Raw genomic sequence first — 23,028 nt, 5'->3', positions numbered from 1 at the left:
CTGAGCATCATTAGTATTTAATAGCTAAAGCCACAAAGTTGGGAAGGAGTATGTGAAGAGTAAGGAGCTGACTAGACCAGCACTTTAAGTCCAGGGAGTGCAAGAAAAGGGTGCAAAGGAGATGGAAAAGCCCAGAAAAGGAAAGTCGTAGTCTAGCAGTTCATGTCCATTTCAAGGAGCAAGTAGCCACTAGTGTCTAGTCAGCAGAGGTGAAAATGGGCAAGTTTCCACTGAAATTTGCAACAATTTGCACAGATGAATAAAGTCCTCTGTGACTTTTAGTAGAGAAGTCTGAATGGAAGGCATTGGGCATTGGAGACACATCATTTTGTCAAGGACAGAATAAGGCAGCAAGCAGAGATTGTGACTCTGTTTCTATGGGAAAAAAAATAAAAGCATAGGAAGAAGGGAAGGGGAATTGTACAGCAGAAGAGGGGAATTTTAAAATGTGTCACAAAGGGTGATGCAAGTAGGTTTGTAGCTGGAAGACAAATAGGCAGTTCCAGAAGTAGATCCCACTCTATCAGGTCAGGTCCCCTGGGAGAACGTCACACATCAGGCGCAAGTATTTTTAGTTCCTTGTATACCAACCAGCATGATTCAGAACACATTAACATATAGATCAAATAAGGTAGATTCATTTTATCCATTTCCTTTTAGCTTGAGAAGTCAGCACCACTTCACAACAGAGGAAAGCATTGACGCAGTGGGAATGAGTATGTTACTTAGGTAACTGGATTCTTGTACTCTCATGTCCCTCACTGTCTTTTACCACAGTTCCAAAACCATGTTCCTATCTTGTCTGCCCTAAACCGTTAGCTTCTCTTGCAAATCTAGAGTCAAGGAAATTTAAAAATCATCCCTTTTCGCATGCTTTCCCTCATATATAGAAGCTAGATAGACCTACAAGTTAAATGTGCACATAAATACATATATGATCTTATAGACAGACAGACAGAGAGAGTGAACATGATTGTATCAGTGAGTGTGAGGGGACTATGGGAGGCGGGAGAGAGAAAGAGAATGTTTGAAACATCCATCTATATATGAAGATAATATAACGAATGCATCGTAAGCTGTTAAATAATAGGGGAGGAGGGTGATAAAGAGTTAAGTAATGGGAGCATGTTAAGCTGATTAAAGCATGATATATACATGTCTGAAATGTCAAGGCAAAACCTCCCTTGGTTTATCAATACACAGTTAAAAAAAATGAAGAATGGGTCTTTTCCAGAGGTGGGTACCAGTGGGAGGAGAGGGGCAGAAGGAAAGGATGCATGAGGGTGAATATTTTGTATTTTGTATTCATGTATGAAAACAGAATAATGAAACCTGTTGAAATAGCTCTAAGAAGGGAGGAGAGGAGAGGGAGAATGATGGAGGAGGTGAATCTAATTAAAATATATTGTAAACATCACAATGTAACCCCTTGGTAAGACTGTTATATGCTAATAAAAAATCATCCTTCTGACTTGTGGATTGAGGTAAATTCACTTCCAACTCAGTTGTCAATTCTGTCCCCAGGCAAAAAACTCACCAAATAAATGTCCATTTTTGTACTCTAAAAGTTTTAAAAATGCTGGAGGTGTGGCTCAAGTTGTAGAAGACCTGCCAAGACACACAAAAATGTTTTAAAATGTGTAGCGATCAACATCCTGAAGTATATTTGAATGTTATAGCCAATGATTGCATTAGATATGCTTCTCTAGGACAGCACCTCAATTTTCCTGTGAGGAACGACCTCTTCCTCTTAGGACATGATTTTAATAGAGCTGTCAATCATCCTTTCCTAACCATGGGATGGGTCTGAAACCCAAGGTAAGCAAGTAAGATCATCTCTCTTTGGAGTTTAAAAAGTGTTGAGATATAAGAATACAATAAATGGCACAATTTAATATGTATGATTTGACAAGTTTGGACTATACAGATTCCTGTGAAAATATTCCCGCTATTTCAACAATGTACATAGCCATCACCCTCAAATTTCCCTGTATCCTTTTGCAATTCTCCCTGCTCCTCCCTACCTCTGCCTCTATCCCCAGGCAAACACTGATGTGCTGGTACTCTAGATGATATCTTCCAAATTTTTATATAAATGGTATTAATTGTACAGCAGTCTTTGTCTGGTTTTGCCCAAAAGAGTCATTTTGAGATTCCTCCATCCTATTGTATCAATAGTTGTTTTCTTTTTTATTGGTGAGTATTACTCTGCTGTCTGGACAGGCTACATGTGTTTCTGTCCTGCTGATGAGACATTTGCAGTTTCCAGTTTGGAGTTTTTTAATACATAAAACCAGTATGAACACATACATATAAGCCTTTGTGTGGCTTTTTTCTCATGGGTAAATTCCAAGCAATAGAATATCTGGTTATAGTAGGTGTTAGGTCGACGCTGATGGGAAGGCCAAATTGAAGCCAAATAATAAAGCAAGCAGGCTTTAAGCAGGCTTTATTGAGAGCGCGCTCTCAGGCGAGGTTCACCATCCCCAAAGAGCAGGGCCGCGAGGTTCACCGTCCCCAAAGAGCAGGGCCGGAGAAATGGCAGCCCGGTTTTTATATCCTGGGGGAAGTCAAGAGCTTAAGGTATTATGGGGCATCGGGATAGGTCGAGGTTTGGTGGGGAGGAGCTCGGGTAATATGGGTCAGGACCCATTGCCTGCCAGCAGGAGTTGCCATGGTAATCATGAAGGGAAGGAGGGGATGGAGTGGAAAGTGAGCAGAGTCCCTGATCACCATGGGGTGGCTGCCCACCGGCCAAACAGTAGGTGTCTAACTTTTTAGGAGCCTGCCAAACACTTCAGAAATGACATAACCATTGAAATTCCCACCAACAGGGTATGGGAGTTCTAGTTCTTACCTGTCCCTGTCATTTGGTATTGTTTTTGTCTTTTAAATTTTAACCATTATAATAGGTGTGGTATAGTATCTTTTTTTTTTTTTTTGGCAGTATGGGAATTTGAACTCAGGGCCTCCACACTTGCTAGGCAGGGTCTCTACCACTTGAGCCACCCTGCCAGTCTTTTTCTGTGTTGGGCATTTTCCAGGTAGGGTCTCTAGAACTATTTGCCCAGGACTGGCTTCGAACCACAATCCTTCTAATCTTTGCCTCCCAAGTAGCTAGGATTGCAGGTGTGAACCACCAGCGCCAGGTGTGGTGTGGTATTTTACTTTCATTTTAATTTACAACTCCTTAGTGACAAATGATGTTGAGCCTATTTTCTGCCCATAAATCTTCTGTGGTTGTGTCTGTTCAAATCTTTACCGTTTTATAGTTGTGATTTCCTGAGTTCTTGACTTAATGCAGATAGGAAACAAGTCCTTCACGAAATACATGATTTGCAAGTATTTTCTCCCAGTATGTGACTTGTTTTTTCACTTCCCTTTGTTGTTGTTTTTCAGGGAGTATCTCATTATGTAGCCCAGGTTGGTCTCTACCTCACTATCCTCCTGCTCACCTTCCTGACTGCTGGGATTACAGATGTGCACCACAATGCTTGGCTCCAAAAAATATGTGTAGACATTATTGCAAACAATGAATACTTTGTCAAGCTTTTATATGCAAGACATGTATTTTGAACCATCTGTTACTTCATTTGTTAGCTAAGACTCCAGAATGGCTTAACTTTTGGAAAGTAAGATTGGAAGAAAGTTTCTGAAGTTTTTCTTAAGGAAAGATGCAACGGAGCAGATGTTTTTAACTCTATATCTTAAGTTTAGTATTTTTTAAAAAATATTCCTACTTGATCTGGATGCTTTAGGGCTAATTACTGCAATCCTTTACTCTATTGGAGTTGTGTGTTGGAAACAGAACTCCTCCAGGTATTTTCTCAGATCTAATTCATAGAAAACAGGGGCTTAGAATCTTTGGAAGGGCTGTAAAGTGTTAGCCAGGACATGGTCATTGAATTTGGCTTTAGGATCACACCACCTTAGAGATCAGAAGATGCTGCTATCTCTGCTACCACTCTCACTGCCACCACACATCCACAAAGCTTGTGAGAAATGTGACAAACAGGTCAAGTGCAGCTGGTATCCCCCTTTACTGATGTCCTTCCACTCTCCTCACACCCCCAAGAAAATCAGCTGCTCCTGTCACAGTACAAATTCTTGTAGACAGAACCTAGTTCATACAGAAGCTAGCTGTCAGGAATCATCAGCAGTGGAGGGTGAAATGGAAGTTTAGGTTGCCAACCCACATATGCAGTTCAAAAATATAACCGGTGGCTCACACCTGCAATCCTAGCTACTTGAGAGGTTGAGATCAGGAGCGCTGTTTCAGGCCAGCCCAGAGAAAACAGATCACTACACCCCATCTTCAAAATAACCAAAGTAAAATGAACTACAGGCGTGGCTAAAGCAACAGCGTACCTGCTTTGCAAGTGCAAATCTAAGTTCCACCAAAAAAATTTTTGAGCCAAAATTCAGTCTCCCCTTCTCCTCCTGTAACAAAACTATTGCAGATTATGCTCTACTGGTCTAAATACACAAATGAACTGTTTAAAGATACTATAAGATTACAGTATCTTTAAATTGAGTATGTGGTGGGAAAAAGGGTACATCAGGTATACTTAAGATGCATTTTCACATAGGACCCTGACTCTGTAAGCAAGTTGCCATTTGCAGCCATTACATGTGCACTTGACCTTTGCCATGACCTCAAGCCCCTTTTCCTGATCTGTTCTCAGCAGCCCCAACCCTCAGCACACCTTTAACTTCACTCTTTCAATGCCCTTGCATCCACTGGACTACCACTTATTTTTATTTACATTTTTGGCAGTATTGAGGTTTGAACTCTGGGCTTTGCATTTGCTAGGGAGGTACACTATTGCTTGAGTCATACATCCAGTTCTTTTTCCTCTGGTTATTTTTGAGATAGATCTTGCTTTTTACCCTGGCTAGCCTGGACCCTGATTCTATTTTAAGCTTTCCGATGTTGCTGGGATGACAGAAGTGTGTCACTACATCCACCTTTTTTTTCCATGAAGATGTAGTCTCAAAATTTTTTGCACGGTTACCTGGAACTACGATCCTCCACATCTCAGTCTCCCACATAACTTGGAATGACAAGCATGTGCCACTGCACCCAGCTACTGGCTGAGGTGGGGCCTAACTTTTTGCTGGGGCTGGCCTCAAACAGCAATCTTCCCAATCTCAGCCTTCCAACTAGCTAGGATTATAGGCATAAACCACTGCCACCTAGCAAGACTACCACTTTTATTATATTTGTATTAATAAGGAATGTGACAAGAATAGACTTCACCATAGTAAACACACTAATTTTAATTATTTTTAAATAATTCCCATAACATGTTCAGACTTAGGCAGTTTCTGATACTTAATTTTAGAGACAAGACATCTGCTCTACTTGGATATCTCCCTGGTGGTCTGAAGACAGCTCTTGCTATATGCTTGTGTTCTACCAAGGAAAAAATAAAATGATACCCTTTGAATTAAAAAAGCTTCTTTAGAAACTTCTTGCAATAGTTTTCACCAAGCAATTCCTAAATGCAAGGTGGCTGAGAAATACATGGTTTTTTAACTGGGCACAATGACACACCCACTATACTGGGAACTTTTACCTAAAAGAGAGAGGAGGTACTGTGTAGACAAATTGTTTGTAAAAATACTCCCAGCACTCATGAGGTAAAGTCAGGAGGACTGAAAGTTTGAGGCCAGGATGGGCTACATAGCGAATTCAAGGCAAACCTGAGATACATACTGATGACCTGTCTTGATGCCTAGCATGCACAAGTCCCCAAGTTCCACACTCAGGAACCCCTCAACAAAACAAAACACCCAAACTGGGCATGGATGCACATATCTGTAATTCCAGCAACTGGGCATGGATGCACATATCTATAATTCCAGCACTTGGGAGGCCAAGGCAAGATCAGGAATACCAAGTTACCCTGGGCTAAACAGCAAGACTGTCTCAAAAGAAAGCTGGGTGCTACTTGGGAGATGGGAGGATAGTGGTTCTAGGTTAGCCAGGACAAAAAGGTTGTGAGCAGCACTCACCGCCCCCCAAACCCCTATTTCAACCAATGGCTAGACACAGTGGCGCATGCCTGTCATTCTGGCTATGTGGGAAGCATAATAGGGGGATTGCAGTCCACCAAGGCTGGGCATAAAGCAAGACTCCACTTCAAAAAGAACCAGAGCAGAAAGAGCTGGCAGAGTGGTTTAAGTGGTAAAGTGCCTGCCTAGAAAGCACGAGGCCTTGAGTTCAAACCCCCCAAAAAACCAAGAACTCAAAAGTAAAATACAATCTAATACAATCTCCCTTCAGGCCAAATCAAATTTGTGCCAGAAAACACAGTGTAAACAATTTCTTATCTAACACATCTCACACAGCAATGGTGGGAATTCTCAAACAGCAGGTGAACACAGTGAATGGTGAAGCCATGTTAATTTCTGAGTTAATTTTATTGTGGAAACTGTTTCAAAAAGAAGTGAAGAACATGATGTCGGATCAGCCAAATCCTCTGTTGTTGTTGATGGCTACTTGAAGTGCTTCTTCCACTCTCTCCATTGTAGAATACTTAGGGAGGTAGAGAAGACTAATACACGTCTGCGCTCTTATGGGATCTTTCTCATTCAAATTTTCAGGACAGCAAAATGTTATTTTCATATCCTTTAAGTCTTTCATTAGTAATCTGTCAGTTCCTGTAAGAAACACTAAAAAGAAAAATAAAATTGGATGATCTGTTTTACTATGCACCGGTGGCTCACACCTGTACTCGGGAGGCAGAGATTAAGAGGATAGTGGTTCGAGGCCAGTCTGGGCAAAATAGTTCATGAGACCCTCTCAAAAATACTCAACACAAAAAAGGGCTAGTGGAATTGCCCAAGCGGTAGAGTACCTGCCTTGGCCCTGACTTCGAATCATAGTACTACAAACAAACAAATACAAACAAAAAGAAAGAAACAAAAACTCTCTTTATTAAGAGAGAAAATCTATTGAACGAACTTTACATATGTTAAATCCTACATGAAACTGCACTGGGGGCCATTTTAGGACAAATCTAATACACAGTCACTATTTTCAAGCAGCCTAAAGTCTGGCCAGGAACAGCAGTCTCCCTTTATCTTGCAGATTATGCTGCAAGATCTCAATGGGTACCTCGAAAATGTAGATAGCTCCAAACCCTGCATTTACTGTGCTTTTCTCTATAGGTACATACGTATGACAAAGTTTTTTTTTTTTTTTTATGGTACTGAGGTTTTGAACTCAGGGCTTTATGATCGCTAGGCAGACGCACTACTACTTGAGCTATGTCTCCAGCACTATGACAAACTTTTAACTTTTCACTTCAAGGAAGCACTTTGCAGCTTCTCTTTGGTGTATCTGAAATTTTCAGCATGGCTACTCCTGAACTCTTAAACCATAATTAAAGGGGTGCCTGAACACAAGCCAATGATATCTCCATGATCACTCTGAAAAAATCAGCAGGTAGTGTATACAGTATAGATATGCTGACAAAAGGATGATTCACACTCCCGCTGGACAGAGTGGGATGAAATTTCTTTACACTATTCAGAATAGCACACAATTCAATATTTACGAAATGTTTCTTTCTGGAATAATATTTTTGGGCCATGGTTGACCTCAATTAACTGAAACTATGGAGAGTGAAGCCACAGATAAGGGAGGACTTTTTTTTTTTTAAGTGGTACTGGAGTTTGAACTCAGGGCCTCCTGCTTATTAGGCAGGCACTCTACCACAGGATGTACTCCGCCAGTCTTGTTTTGCTTTTTTTTTTCCTGTGGAAATAGGGTCTTTCAACTATTTGCCCAGGCTGGCTTCGAACTGTGCAATCCTCCTGCTGTCTGCCTCCTGAGTAGCTAGGACTACAGGGAAAGGGAGAACTATTATAGCAGATTCTTATGTAGAAAAGAAAAATAGCAGGAGAAAATAAAGTATAAAATAGCCAAGAAGAACTGAGTGCCTCCTGAGTATAAATGCTGTGCTTCAGAAGGGAGAGAGTGCCAGGCTGAGATGGCTGTGGAAACTTCCAAGAGTTCAAAGTTTATGCTGGACTTTTGAAGAGGGAAAGGTTCACAGAAGAAATGAGGAGGATGAGGGTCAAGGTAGGAGTGGGAGGATGCCAGGTGAGCTCAGGAGTGTACAGGCAATGGAACTGTTTTTGGTGGAACAAAGATTTCCTCTAGGAGTTAAGACTGGAGAGGTAGACTACTGGGCTCTAGCATAATAAGTAGGAGTAACTTTGAACCTACATAGCATCCATAAAAAATAAGAACAAGACAAGTAAGTATGGTCATACAATAAGAAACTGAGAAAGTCATCAAGATAGTCTTAAGAAAGCCACCAGATAAGCATAAAACTGAGATCAAAACCTAGGAAGTGAAGCGAACCAGACTTGGAAGGGCTGGGGGGAGGGGGAGGGGTGCGTAACTTGCCTAACAAGTGTAAGGTCTTAAGTTTGAACCCCATGACTGTCCAAGAAACACAAAAAACTAGACTTGGAAACACAAGTATAACAGCTTGTGTACAGTAACAGTAAATACACAAATAATGACATAATAGTAAAAATTATCCAAAGAAAATTCTTGACAAATCCTACAAGGGATAACTGACTGAATGATGATAGGGACTACAGAAAGCAGGCTCAAAATTAGTTTCAATGTAGAAGAAAAATTCAAAAGCAATAATCAGGGAAAATGTCATATAGAAAAAGACTACTTTTATTAATACTTGATTTTTTTTTTGGTACTGGGACTTGAATTCAGGGCCTACACCTTGAGTGTAGTGATGGGTTTTTTCGAGATAGGGTGTCTCGAACTATTTGCCTGGGCTGGCTTCGAACTGTGATCCTCTTGAACTCTGCACCTCCTGAGTAGCTAGCATTATAAGCATCTGCCAGTACTTGATTTTGTGATGCCAGTACAGACAGGACATTTAATTGCACTAGGAGAACTTTAACACTGATTTGCTACAAATGCTATCTTAAATGAGATTAAAAAATGTAACATTTGGGGTAACAGAAAAAGAAAAAAACAAGATGTAACATAACACCTATTCCTTAACAGTACTTACCAAGGAACTTCTTCTTTTCCTCCAGAGTCAGCTTGTGTAAAGCCTCCCAAAACATCACTATTGTGGGGTGTGAATTGTTGTATCCTTGTTCATAACTTGCATTCTAGAGAAAATGCAGGAAAAATAATTCAAGAGCTGGGTGCTGGTGGCTCCCATCTACTTGGGAGGCTGGGATTGGGAGGATTAAGGTTTGAGGCCAGCCTGGGCCTGTGAGACTGAATCTCCAAAAAAAAAAAAAAAAAAAAAAAAAAAAAAAAAAAAAAAAAAAAAAAAAAAAACAGAGCAAAACTGATTGGAGGTGTGGCTCAAGTAGTAGAGTACCTGTTTTGGGAGCAGGAAGCCCTGAGTTCAAACTCAGTCCCACACACACACACAAAATAAGGAAGTTAATCAGCTTAACCATTGTGATGACGTACCTTTTCAAATGTTTCCCAGTCATAATCTGTATATCCAACAATAACATCCTTCAATTCTTCAGGATGAAAAAATTCTATAATCTCCTTGTCACACACTCTATAAAATCCTCTCTGAAATTCTTCATAAACCACCTTTACAGAGATGTTGAAGATGTAATCAACACACTGAGACACATAGTCTCTCCTTTAATAAAACAACAAAAAAAATTTCCATTACTGAAATAAATTGAACAAAATCGGGATAAATCTAAAAGCTCAGATACTTAACAACTGAGTGCTTGCCAGGTGCCATGGACTGTCAAGAGTCACTGTGTTTATGTGGGTGGTGGTACTGAGGTTTGAATTCAGAGACTCAAGTCATACCCCAAGTCCATTTTTTTTAGGTTATGTTTTGGACAGGGTCTAGACTTGGATGACCGTGATCTTGTACCTATACTTCCAGCATAGTGGGGTCACAGGCACATAGTATCAAGCCCAGCTTGTTTACTGAGATGGGGTCTCACTAATTTTTTTTTTTTTTTGCCATGGCTGGCCTTGAACCCAGGTCCTCCTGATCTCTGTCTCCTGAGCTGCTGGGACTATAGACATGCACCACCACATCCGGCTCCCATTTTAAAACTTTATAGATTATATAACTGAATCTTCATAACAACTCTGAGGCATATTCTTCCATTGTGAACACTTAAGTGAAGAAGAACAGAGACACAGTGAGGTTAACAACCATTCAAGGTCGGAGTTAAAGAGAATCAACACTGACATTAGAACTGCCAAGTCTGGAATAATAAAGTCTGAACTGCTAACAGTGATTAATATCTAGGGAATGGAGTTCAGAGACGGGGTAAATTTCATTTTTTAAAAAATGTGCTTGAGAATAACCTGAATTTGTGACAATGAGCAACTAATATTACCAGTGGTTAAATACAAATAAAGAGACATTTTCCACTTCTAGCTACAATGAAGTCTAACTGTTTTCAGACAGAGGCTGCCCTTTTTTTTGGCAGTACTGGGGTTTGAACTCAGGGCCTCATGCTAGGCAGGCACTCTGCTAGGGCCACTCCACCAGCCTGTTTTTGTGTTGGGCATAGGGTCTTACAAACTATTTTGCTTGGGCTTGCTTCAAACTACAATTTTCCTGATCTCTGCCTCCTGAGTAGCTAGGGTTACATGTATGAGTCACTGGTGCCTGGCTTCCCTGTTATTTTATATTTTACCAGCTTTTATCAATTCCATTCCAATTCTCATTCTTAATAAACAAGATAGAGTTCCAATCAATTTGACTCTTAACACCAATGAATTACTAAGCCTTTAACAACAATAAAAAAATCTTGTTCTGTCAGAATAATTAATTTAAATGTAAACTGTTAAAACAGCTGCAGTTCTGATTTTTGTCAGGTCCCCATGACCCTGTACATGTGGGGTAGGTTATCTACACTGTATAAGAAATTCCTCTGTGGTTCAGCCCTTTAGTTGTGTGAATAAATATGAGCTGCAGTAAGTCTGTGAGTGGTTAGGTGAGTAGGGTGCAGGCTAACTGCTTGGAGCTTTAATAGGCAAGAAGGACTGGTGCACTGGTGGCTCATGCCTGTAATCCTAGCTACTCAGGAGGCAGAGATCAGGAGAACTGTGGTTCAAAGCCAGCCTGGGCAAATAGTTCTCAAGATCCTATCTCAAAAATACCCAATGCAAAAAAGGGCTGGTAGGATGGCTCAAGTGTTAGAACACCTGTCTAACCAGCATGAGGTCCTGAGTTCAAACCCCAGTACCATCAAAAAAAAAAAAAAGTAGTCTGAAATTACCTAAATGTCAGATAAAATACAAAACCACATCTGGCTCAAGACTTTAAATCTGGGTCAAGACTCAAGAGAGGCAACACTGTAGAGAGAGGAAAGTGTGCTGAGGGGACTAGCATTTTCTTTAGGTTTGTGCCTTTGGGAGATCTGTCAATTCTTATTAGAAGAAGCTTCAGTAATTTAAAGAAAAGACTAAGTTTGAGGCTATTAAATTAAGAACTGAAGAGACTCTGGGAGCAGGGAGCCTGGCATTCTGGGGTTTTCTTGTGAGGCATCCCCTAAATTCTTAAGAGGTAAACAGTTTAACAGTCTTATGATACTGCAGAAACTAAAGTTGGAGGGGAGGTCCACCAAGGAAAAGGGATCCTAAAAAGTACTATGGGCCTTAAGGGGGACCCCTGGAGAGCCATGCTTGAAGAGTTAAGGTGGGAGCTGAGCCTTAAAAGGCTGCAACCCTGCCTTAGTCAGCTCCATCCTTCAGTAAGCTGAGCAGACTATGTTACTCTAGCCTCTCTGGAGGAAGATAGCATCATTCAAAACCTTTGAAGACCTTTATGTCTAACATTCATACACATAACCAAATTCATCATGAAAAGGGACAAAGAAAATAGAGAAAAGAAGAATGATAACCAAAACATGGGCTTTAAAATAAGTGTAATGATGTTAAGAAAAGTAAGTCAGCCTCACAAAAACAAGTATTGTATGTTTTTCCTAAGTGGAATTTGGGAGGCAGGGGGGAAGGACATGAGAATAAAGGAGAGATTATTAGGGATATGGAAAGGGAAAAGGAGGAAAGGGAGGGAGATAAGCAAAGGCGATCAAGATACATGATATGCATGCAAATGTCATAATGAAGCCACTACTTTATACAGTTAATATGTACTAGTAATTGAAAAAGTGAATGTGATGAACATGGTTCATGGAAAATTTCATGAGAAACTACAATTTGACAAATATCTGAAATCTTAAAAAAAAATACAACCACTAAAATAAGAAATTCAGAAAATAGCCTAATGCACTTCATATACTTGAGGTTAGAGAATCAGAAGATATGTGAGAAAATTTCTACACGTGAACATAAAGAACAAATAGGATGTGAAAACACAGGAGTATATAAAACTGCAGGCTACAGAGGACACACGTAATTTCCTTCCATGTATAATGGAAGGAAAGAACAGAGCTAGGTAATCAGTACTCACTTAAGATTTGAAAACTGGAGACACTAAGCCACAGCTTCAAACACTGTATGGAAATAAATCAAGATGAAAAAGATATTTATTATAATAAACCTGCCAGAAGATCAAAGACAAAAGAAAAAACCTTCAAAGCAGCCAGATAATTAAAGACACTAATTCAAAAGAAGTCAGGCATGGTGGTACATGCTTGTAGTTCCAGTTACTTGAGAGGCTTGAAGCAGGAGGATCACTTGAGTCCAGGAATTTGACATCAGCCTAAGCAACACATGAGTCTCTGTCTCAAACAGCAACACAACACAACAGAGGAAAATGATTCTACATGGAATCACAGAAGTGCCTAAAGCAATGATCAATATAAGGGAAAAAGAAGAGTGATTACTGGTACGTAAGAGAAATGGGAAAATAACACAAATTCTGGGAAGTTTTACAGTGTTCTAAGGTCTTTGCATTGTCTGGGATATGTATTCTATTAGACAACACTCTAGCATGTCAAGGACACATGCTGTAATCACTAAGATAGCATTCACAAGAACAGTAAAAGAAAAATTAACTAGTAAACAGAAAGTCAGGTGCTAGTGGCTCATGCCTGTAATCCTAGCTATTCAGGAGGCAGAGAGGGAGGGAGATAGGCAAGGAGGATCTTGGTTCAAAGTTAGCCTGGGCAAAAAGTTCATGAGACCCCTATCTCCCAAATAACCAGAGCAAAATGGACTGAAAGTGTGGCTCAAGCTACAGTATCTGCTTTGCAAGCATGAAGCCCTGAGTTCAAACCCTAGTCCCTCTTCCCCCTGAAAAGTTATAAGAACTAAAAGTAATTTTTAGAGCTTAATGAAATAAACATAACGTACAAAATAAGTAAAATGTTTTTCTTTATACGTACTTGTTAGTCTGGTTGACAGCTATGCAACTTCCATTAGGAATTAAGTCTATGTCATTTCTGTCCCAGTGCACCTGTAAACACAAATGAACTCAGATAACATCTCCAAAATAATTCTGAACAATCACTGTAAAAACAATACTTTGGAGTATACCTCTTTTTCGACAGAATTTGTAAAAATGTACATTTTTGTCTTTAAAAAAACTAACAAGATTCAAAAAAAATGCCATTGTTACACAGAATGGAAACTGATTTTTTCCCCAAAATTTAAATTATCTTAACTGATATTAAATCAATTAATTGGAAAACTGCCACATCTCGGTGTTTACTTCAAATACTATAGAGTCAGTATGATATATTTGCACAAATGTTTGCCAGTTCCTTCCAGCCTGGTATTCCTGACCCTTTGCAGTATGACTATGTGACACCTTCAATAAAAAGGAAAGTCTTTTAGACCCTAAAAATTCCTAGACTTTATGAACACCTTCAGCAAGATGTTATTATCAAGATATTAAATCAATATACAAAAATCAGTAGCTTTTCTATATACCAACAGTGAAAAGATGAGAAAGAATTTAGAAAAACAATCTTATTTACAATAGTCTTGGGCTGGCAGAGTGGCTTAGTTGGTAGAGAGCCAGACTAGCAAGTGTGAGGCCCTGAGTTCAAACTCTACTACTGCAAAAAGTGATAACAGCCTCAAAAAAATACCCAAGAATAAACTGAACAAAGGAAGTGAAAAAGACCTCTACAATGAAAACTATAAATCACTGAAGAAAGAATTCAGGGAGACATCAGAAGATGGAAAGATCTCCCATGCTCATGGATTGTCAGAACTAATATTATGAAAATGGCTATGCTACCAAAAGAAATATATGTTTAATGCAATTCCTATCAAAATTCCAATGATATTCCTCAAAAATTGAAAAAAAATCAATCCTAAAGCTCATGTGGAAGCACAACAGACTGCAAATAGCCAGGGCAATACTGAGCAAAAAGAGCAACATTGGTGGTATCACAATACCTGACTTCAAACTATATTACATAGTCATAGCAACACACAAAAACAGACATGAAGACCAGTGGAACAGAAACAGAAGACCCAGACACAAATCTATGAAGTTACAGCCACCTGATTTTTGACAAAGGAAGGAGCCAAAAATATATGATGGAAAAAAGACAGCCTCTTCAAATAAATGTTGCTGGGAAAACTGGTTATCTGCATGCAGAAAATGGAAACTAGATCCATGTCTCTCATCCTATACAAATATAAACCCAAAGTGATCAAAGACCTTATTATAAGGCCTGAAACTTTGAAACTACTATAGGACAGAATAGGAAAACCACTGGAACATATAGGCATAGGCAATAACTTCCTACATAGAACTCCAGTAGCTCAGCAATTAAGCAAAAGAAGTGACAAATGGGACTACATGAAATTAAAAGCTTCTTCTTTCTGCAGAGCAAAGGAAATGGTCACCAGACTGAAGAGGCAGTTCACAGAATGGGGGAGTATCTTTGCCAAGGGATTAGTAACCAGAATTTACAGGGAGCTCAAAAAACTAAATTCTCAAAGAATCAATGACCCAATGAAGAAACAGTAATCTTTCAAAGAATCAATGACCCAATGAAGAAACAGAAATCTTTCAAGGAAGAAGTACAAATGACTAAAGAAAATCCCTGGCCACAAAGGAAATGCAAATCAAAACCACATTACATCTGGAGATGTAGTTCAGTGGTTTAGTGGGTTTAGTGTTTGCCTAGCATGCACAAGACCCTGGGTGTTTGATCTCTCTCTCTCTCTCACACACACACACACACACACACACACACACACACACACACACATATTATTTACCCATAAAGAATGAAATTATGTTGTCTACAGGCAAATGAATGGAACTGTAGATCATCATGTTAGTAAAGTATATCTGGTTCAAAAAGACAAAGGTTACATGTTTTCTCTCATATGTGGATGACAGATTCAAAAGATAAACTGCTTCCAATAGTGAACTATTTGAGGAGACTAGAGGGAAAAGGGGGAGAAGAGAATGATAGAGTAGTATTAAAATACATCATACATGGGCAGAAGGTGGCACACTGAAATATACTGAAAGCAACTGAAGGTAGGGGGGAGAAAGGATAAGGAAGAGTGATAGAGGGGCTACACTGATTAAAATGCAGTATGTTCACAGGTGAAATACCATGGCAAAACCCCTTTGAATAAGGAACTTATACTTGAAACAGTGAAGGTCAGGAATGTAAAGCAGGTGCTGTTAAGGAACAGGTACTACTGGGAGGGGGAGGATGAATATGGTCAATGTGCTTTATATACTTGTATGAAGTCAGAACATGGAAACCTGTTGATATTATTTTAAGTTGGGGGGGATTATCCTCATTTTGTAATGGATTGAACTGGAGAATATAATATTAAATGAAGTAAGGTTTAGAAAGACCAAAAGTCCCATGTTTTTTCTCATTATGTGGAAGACAGATCCAAATACAAGCATTATCACATACACACAGAACATGTCTCCAATAGTGGAACTGTTAAGAGGAGACTGGGGGAGGAAGGAAAGAAGGAGAGAAAATAATACTGAAATATATCTTATCTGTATAGGAACAAGACATAATGAAACACACTGAAAACTGTTGAATATTATGGAGTAGGAGGAAAGGGATGAGGAAGACTAACAGGGTTAGGCTGCTTAAAGTACAATACACTTACAGGCAAAATACCAAAGCAAAACCCCACTTAAACAATGAAGGACAGGAATGTAAAACAAGTCTTGTTAAGGGAAGGGTACTAGTGGAAGGGGGAGGGTAAATGAAGAGGGTAAAGTAAGATGAATATGGTTGGTACAATTTTTCTATATGTATGAATATGGAACACTAAACCTGTCAGTCATTTTATGAAGAGGGAGGGAAAAGAGATGAACCAACCTGGGGTATACAGTATGCAGATATGGAAATGTCACAATGAAACCTCCTGTACAACTATTATATACTAATAAAAACATTTTAAAAAGTGGGGTAAATCTAACTTCTTGGGAGGAAGGATGGAGCCAGGGGATGGGAACAAGAAAGAGTAATGGGGTTCAGGGGTTGTTCAAAGCACATTATATACATGTATGAAAATGTCAGGGTGAAATCCATTAAAATGTATAAAAAAATGAAGACAAAAAAGCAGGGGAGGTCCCATCTCCTCAGCCTTTGAATCTGTGTATGGCCATGTGAAGTCTGATAGAAGCAGAAGCTTGAAAAGGAGATTCTGTGTTGGGGCTTGCCATCCCTTCACTCTTAGGAATCCTAAAACCTCAGCTGGCTTTCTAGAGACCAAATGAGACAGAAATGGGCTGTTCTAACTGACACCTCACACATCAACCAATTTGCTAATCACCAGGTATGAGAGTGAGGCCACTGTGGATCATCCAGCCCGGCCAAGCAAGCCCGGTGTGGAAACTCACAGAATCCTACTTGTTGTTTTAAGCCACCGACGTCTGGGAGATGGTTGTTTCATAGTAAAATCTGACTCATACACTCAGATCACAAAGGGAAAAAAAACACCTTTCCTCATTAGCATTATTCAGAAGTCTGACATTGTTTTCAAAATAAAAGGTGATATGTTTAGATAAGAATGTAAGGATTAATCAAAACTAAAACTGAAGTGTTACCTAGTTTTAACTGTTACTCACATTAAAATGGAGGTAAAATACTTTTTCAAAGTCAGGGCCTTCATCATCCAGAAGTGTCTGCAAACTCCTAAAGAAATAAATTTATTTTTAAGGCAATAGTCATGATCACTAGATACATCATCTGAAATGAAGGTCAAGTGCATAGCTCTTCTTAAGGAATGTCATCAGGTTCACAGCATTTATTTCTCTGTGTACTGATAGTCTAAATAAGGCTAGAGCTCAACTCTAAGTGTGAGGCTTTAGGAAGTTTATCTGTAGCTTCCCATCCCTACTTGCAGACCTCTTCCCAACCCTTGTTAACATGATCTGGCATCAGTATTTCAGACCACTGTCGATGTGAAGCATAAATTAACCTCTCACTTTAATATGTATTCTGAGAACACTAGTGAGATTATGCCTCTTTTTATTTATGAACCACTTCTATTGCTTCTTCTGTCAGCTGCTTAGTTGGATACTTTGCTAATTTTTCTTAAGACCGAGTAGGAATGCTTTATGCAGAAGGCATATTAATTCTTTCTGCTGTGTATTTTACCAATTGCTTTGCTAGGTAGTAGCTTGTCTTTCAATTAGAAATGAATTTCAGGCTGGGCTTGATGGTTTAGGCCTATAATCCCAGCTACTTGAGGGGTAGAGACTGGGAAGAGGGCGGTATGAGACCAACCCAGGCAAAAATTTACCCGTGACCCCATTTGAACAGAAGCTAGGCATGGTGGCATTAACCTGTGGTCCCAGATACATGGGAGGCATAGGATCTGAGGATGGCCAAAGGCAAAAATGCAAGACCCTACCTGAAAAATAGCTAAAGAAAGCAAAAAAAGGGCTGAAGGTATGGCTCAAGTGGTAGAGTACCTACCTAGCAAGCAGCAGGCCCTGAGTTTAAAGCCCTATACTGCCAAAAATAATAATAGTAAAAATTTCTGGGTTAGGCAAGGTGGCACATGTCTGTAATCCCAGCTATGCAGGAGGAAGAGATGGGAGATTCAGGTTCATGAATAGACCATGCAAAAAAGTTAGTGAGATCCCATCTCAAAATCAAGCCAGGGGTGGTGGTGCACAACTGTAACCCTAGCTACTCAAGAGGCACGTATAGGAGAATCATGGTTAGGGCTGGTCAGGGCAAAAGCACAAGATCCTACCTGAAAAATAAAATTAAAGCAGAAAGGGCTGAGGGCATGGCTCAAGTGGCAGAGTCTTGCCTAATTCCTAGTACCATCCAAGGGGGAAAAAAAGAGAGAGAAAATTCTACTTTAAAGTAATGATAGTGAAAAAAACATTTAATATAAACATCACTAGCAGATTTTGCATCAAGATATAACATGTGCTCTGGCCCTGAAGTTTCTACACAGAAAAAGTTCAAAGGTTATTTTGAAGACAAGTCATGGGAAAATCAACACTTCTTAATTTTAGAAAATGAAGCTATTACCCAACAATTCTTTCGCCAAAGCTAAAATTGGCTTAACGTACCTAAAACACTGATGTCAGAACAGTATGGATATGTGTTTAACTATTTATCCACATATATGTTAGATAAAGTCCTAGAAAAAAGGACTACAATTACTTACCTCCCCCAAACGGGACTCAGTTCTTTTAAGTCTTCCAATGATGGTGCTTGGGCCAAAAGCTTCTTAAAGAGTGCCAGTGGAAAAGGGATGTTGGCAACATTGCAATTGAAAAGGGAAAGTCCACAGAGAACCCCAAAGAAGAAATATCTCTTTGCCTCAAATTTAGGCTGAAAAGAGAAAAATCATCTTCAAGTATTACACATTTTTATAATGAAATGTTTTATCAAGTAAATTTTTCCCTTTTCACAAAATCAAATTGCCAATACCAAAAAATCCTGAATTAGAGGGCAGGCATCAGTGGCTCATGCCTGCAATCCTAACAACTTGGGAGGCTGAGATTGGGAAAATCAAGGTTTGAGGCCAGCCCAGGCAAATAGTTCATGAGACCCTCCCACCTCCAAAAAATAACCAGAGCTAAATGGACTGGAGGTGTGGCTCAAGCAGTAAAGAGCACCTGCTTTGTAAGCATTAAGCCCTGAGTTCAAACCTCAGTTCCACCAAAAAAAGAAAAAAAAAATCCTGAGTTAGAGCTTATACTTGGCCATTAAATTGATTTAAGTCCCTGCCAGCGTTTTAGTTATTAAATGTGTAATAGGAATAGAAACACATTAGACTCCGTAATCCTTATAAAGTTCTAATTCATTGAAAAACAGAGCAGAAACAAAGAAAGTGTGCCTGAGAAAGGAAGGATTCATTTTTTATTCACATAGTCTATAAATGGTCAAAACATATCAATAAAGCTCTCCTGTGTGGACAAGACACCCAAAGGAACCTCCATTTTAAAGAAAATAATCCCCTAATGATAGTTGTGAGATACTCTCATTCCTCTCCTAGTATAAAACAGTTCAGACAATCTAATTTTCTGTGGTCCACGCTCTATTTTTTCTGTCATGGGATCCTGAAACAGAGAGAAGAGGACTTACCTTGACAGGAAACCACATGTAGGTAGCCTCTTCAGGGTATGTGAACATCCCATATTCTGGCCGGGTCATCTCTTCAAACAGACAGTAGAAGAACTCTGTCTTGACTCCTCCCACATCATATCCAATTTCCCCACTAAATGAAACCTAGGAAACAGCAAATACTTCCAAGGCTCTGTACTGCTATGCATTAAGTTCTCTTTAAAAATTATAGACCCAAACTTTTGGTAGGTACTGTGGTAAGCACCTTATTTGTTTTATCATTATTTGATTTCTGCATTAATCCTTTGATGGTAATAAGACTTCAAGAATTTAAATAACTTTCCCAAGTTTATATAATAGCTTGGTGGTACATCTTAGATTTAATTCTATGTCTGTCACACCATTGAACCTGTAGTCTTTACTACTAAATTAACCTCAATTGACATTGTAGTCACAACTCCATTAAATGTAATAAAAATGAACAGGAAAAAACTCTGAAATAGAAGTAGTTTCAAAAAACTGAAAAGTCAGAGGATGCATAAGGACTTGGCTGCTTATTCCTTGAGGAGGTAGCACTCCCTGTTAACACCAACCCCTCTTGAGGATGGTTCTACCAAAGCCCATCATTGCACCTTCAGTTACCTTCCCCTCCATTCTTGCCTTTCCTTCTTAAAATCCTCACTTCAGTGTACTAATAAGGTCTTCCTTATCCTCAAAAAATTTCCAACTTATTATGTCCAATCCAATTTGGATCCTAACTAGTATAGGACATCCAACTTTGGAGAACATAGACCAACTTCCAAACCCCTCCTCTAATTAAATGGTCCAAGAGGAACTTGGAATCCCAATTGAAAGGGCTTCATCACATCTCATGGCCCTGACTTTGTTAATGCATTGTACCCTTTTGGGTACATCTCATTTTCTTGACACTATTCTCTCACTTTTTTTTTTTTTAAATTTATCTCTTCTTTTCCCTGCTGACTTGATCCTAGATTTTCCTACAATTTTATCCTGGCACTTCTGTCCTTTTAAATTTCATCACTTGCAGGCATTTAACCTTCAGATCCATTGAATTTTTTCTGAGTGACAGGCACTCATTTCCAAAGGTCTGCTCACCATTTCCACCTGTATAGCACCCCCAAAAACTCTAACTGGTTTATCTGTACGTATGCCCCTTTCATTCCCCAAAGGTACAAGTTTCAAACTTTAGTGAGATATTTGAAATCTCTGCAGTAAGACCAGCTGTCAGAAATCCTTACTGTTGGTCTCACAAAGCCTCAGTTTTCCCAAAAGATTAAATGGAGTGAAACATGGGATATGCTTCACACAAAGTCTGGAAAAATGGTTAAAGCTCACTAAGTGCTACCTGAATTAAGAAACAGAAAAATGGTAACCCAGGGTCTCCTCCATTTAATAAATATTTTCAGGTCAATCTTTATTTGTCTTAAATGGGAAGTCTAGTGCCTAGTTGGCTGGGTCTAAGTCCTGGCTGGTTGTGTTACCCTTGAGTAAATTACCTAATAGTTCTATAGCTCAGTTCCCGATCTATAAAATGAAGGAAACCCAGAACCCACTAGTGTTGCTGAAAGGGTTAAACAAGGAAGTGTAAAATACTCCCAACTGTTCTTGGCACAAGGAAAGTATTCCATACATTTACCTGTTGTTACTATTCTATGTTAAACAGCTTCTAGAAAGATAATTAAACAAACATCATTTATAAATGTTCAGCACATAGTTAAATCTACAACTAGAAGCTCAAATGACTCTGTAGTCAATAAAGAGAAAGAACTCTCCTCCACAAGGCAACTTGCACAAGGGCAGACACACCCTAATTCTGTGCTGACCATCTCACTGACACCTTTACAAAGTGGAGACTAGCCAGGCTAGGTGAGACCTTGGGAAGAACTTGACATATAGGGCTAATAATGGACTACCTACTTCATCAGTGTTGAGGGAGAACAACCATTTCACCTGCTGCTTTAACCCAAAGGTAGTAAGTGTCCATAGCTGCCACCTCAAACTCAAGGGTAACTAGGGAATTATGGCAAGTCCCCAAGAGACCACCTTTGTAGCAAAGGGAAATCAGTTTTTCTGAGACTCTTTGTTCCTTTCATGTTTTTCTTCTCCCCATAACAAGAATATTAAGTGAGAATGATACTTTACCCATAACTCCCTCCTCAGGTCTTCATTTTCAAACTGACTCAGCTGACTCAAAACATCCTCAACCAAGTGATTCCTCCTGACTCTGAGATTAAGGGTGGGCATCAAAGCTAATTCAGATTCTTCTTGTTCCAAAATTCCTGCCAAACTCATACAAGCTCTGATTTTTCTCTCCTAGGAAAACAAAAATGTTCATTTCATTTTGCCATATGCCCTCTTTAAATAGGAATTTATAGAGTGAAATAAACCAGTTTTGTTCCTAAATGCACCTTGCACTTATGAGAACAGTTTTCTATACAGAACTCTAGAGGTAAGTGAAACATTCACCATTTACTCTCATCAAGCAAAAGAAATGTGGGTGTTATGGAATGAAGTACTCTGCAGAGCAAACCTGGATAAGCACAAGTGTTAATGCTTAAGTCAACAATGCTAATTTCCATAAAAAATGGAGATACTTTGTCAGTATCCACTGAAACAGTGAACTGCAGCAAAATACTCTCATTCAGAAGAAAAATTCAGGTGTTTAGAAAGGAAGCAGGCTGCAGGAAACCTCCAGGTATTTCATCCAGGGAGTGGGTATGAGACAGAGGAGGAAAAGACAGACAGAGAGAGAAAAGGAGAGAAGAGGTGAGGAAAGGAGAGAAAAAGAAAAGAGGATAGAGAATGTCCACTCTGAAACCAAATGGCAATTTAGGGGTCATTAAAGTCTGTGGCTCTTAAGAAAATGAACAACAATCAAATACCAGTTCAACAAAATTATCATTGGAAGTCTGTTTATAATCAGGGGAGAGTAGGTCATAAGAGCTGAAGTCAAACAAAATTTGTCTTTTTTCTTTTTTTCCTGTTAATTATTTTATTAATGGTCATACTTAGAACTCATAAATCAGTTTCTTGCCCAGCAGCAGTGGCTCACACCTATAATCCTAGCTACTTGGGAGGTGGAGATCCCAGTTTGAAGCCAGTCTGGGCAAAAAGTTTTTGAAATCCCATCTCAACAGAAAAAAAGCTGGGCATAGCGACATGCACCTATTATCTTAGCTACTGTAGGAAACATAAATAGGAGGACAGCAGTCCATGCCAGGCCAGGCATTTTTGCAAAACCCCATCTCAAAAATAACCAGAGCAAAAAAGACTGGAGACATGGCTTAAGCAGTAGAGCACCTGCCTACCAAGTGAAAAGACCTGAGTTCAAGTGAAAAGACCTGAGTTCAAACCCCAGTACATATACATAAAAAAAATCATTTTCCTATTTTATAAATGCATTATGTGAAAGTATGTACTTTAAAGAACATATATTGGAACATTATACATACACATACAAACATCTGGGTCTAAGCGTATAGGTGATAGGAGGCAATGTTCTAAGTGGTT

The 23,028-nt window shown here is 39.3% G+C and overlaps 1 protein-coding gene across 4 annotated transcripts in view; it reads right to left on the bottom strand.

Moving 5' to 3' along the window:
* Positions 1–6,407: 6,407 nt before the first annotated feature.
* Positions 6,408–23,028, bottom strand: part of Herc5 (HECT and RLD domain containing E3 ubiquitin protein ligase 5) — a 42,666-nt gene continuing 26,045 nt past the window's right edge. For 2 of the 4 annotated variants that reach the window (XM_020174492.2, XM_074041342.1), the window contains 8 exons: positions 21,661–21,831; positions 19,519–19,662; positions 18,596–18,762; positions 17,034–17,100; positions 13,342–13,412; positions 9,476–9,659; positions 9,060–9,162; positions 6,408–6,678 (listed from right to left, as the gene is read on the bottom strand). In XM_020174492.2, the coding sequence (XP_020030081.2) occupies positions 6,473–6,678; positions 9,060–9,162; positions 9,476–9,659; positions 13,342–13,412; positions 17,034–17,100; positions 18,596–18,762; positions 19,519–19,662; positions 21,661–21,831 (1,113 nt within the window). In that variant the 3' untranslated portion in view covers positions 6,408–6,472. Of the gene's footprint in view, positions 6,679–9,059; positions 9,163–9,475; positions 9,660–12,464; positions 12,508–12,544; positions 12,799–13,341; positions 13,413–17,033; positions 17,101–18,595; positions 18,763–19,518; positions 19,663–21,660; positions 21,832–23,028 lie in introns of those variants that run through there. The other 2 variants (XM_074041344.1, XM_074041343.1) reach the window with 2 other exon arrangements.

Source organism: Castor canadensis, chromosome 9, assembly GCF_047511655.1.
Source record: "Castor canadensis chromosome 9, mCasCan1.hap1v2, whole genome shotgun sequence".
Lineage (NCBI taxonomy): Eukaryota > Metazoa > Chordata > Mammalia > Rodentia > Castoridae > Castor > Castor canadensis.
This window is presented reverse-complemented; position numbering and strand designations above follow the sequence as displayed.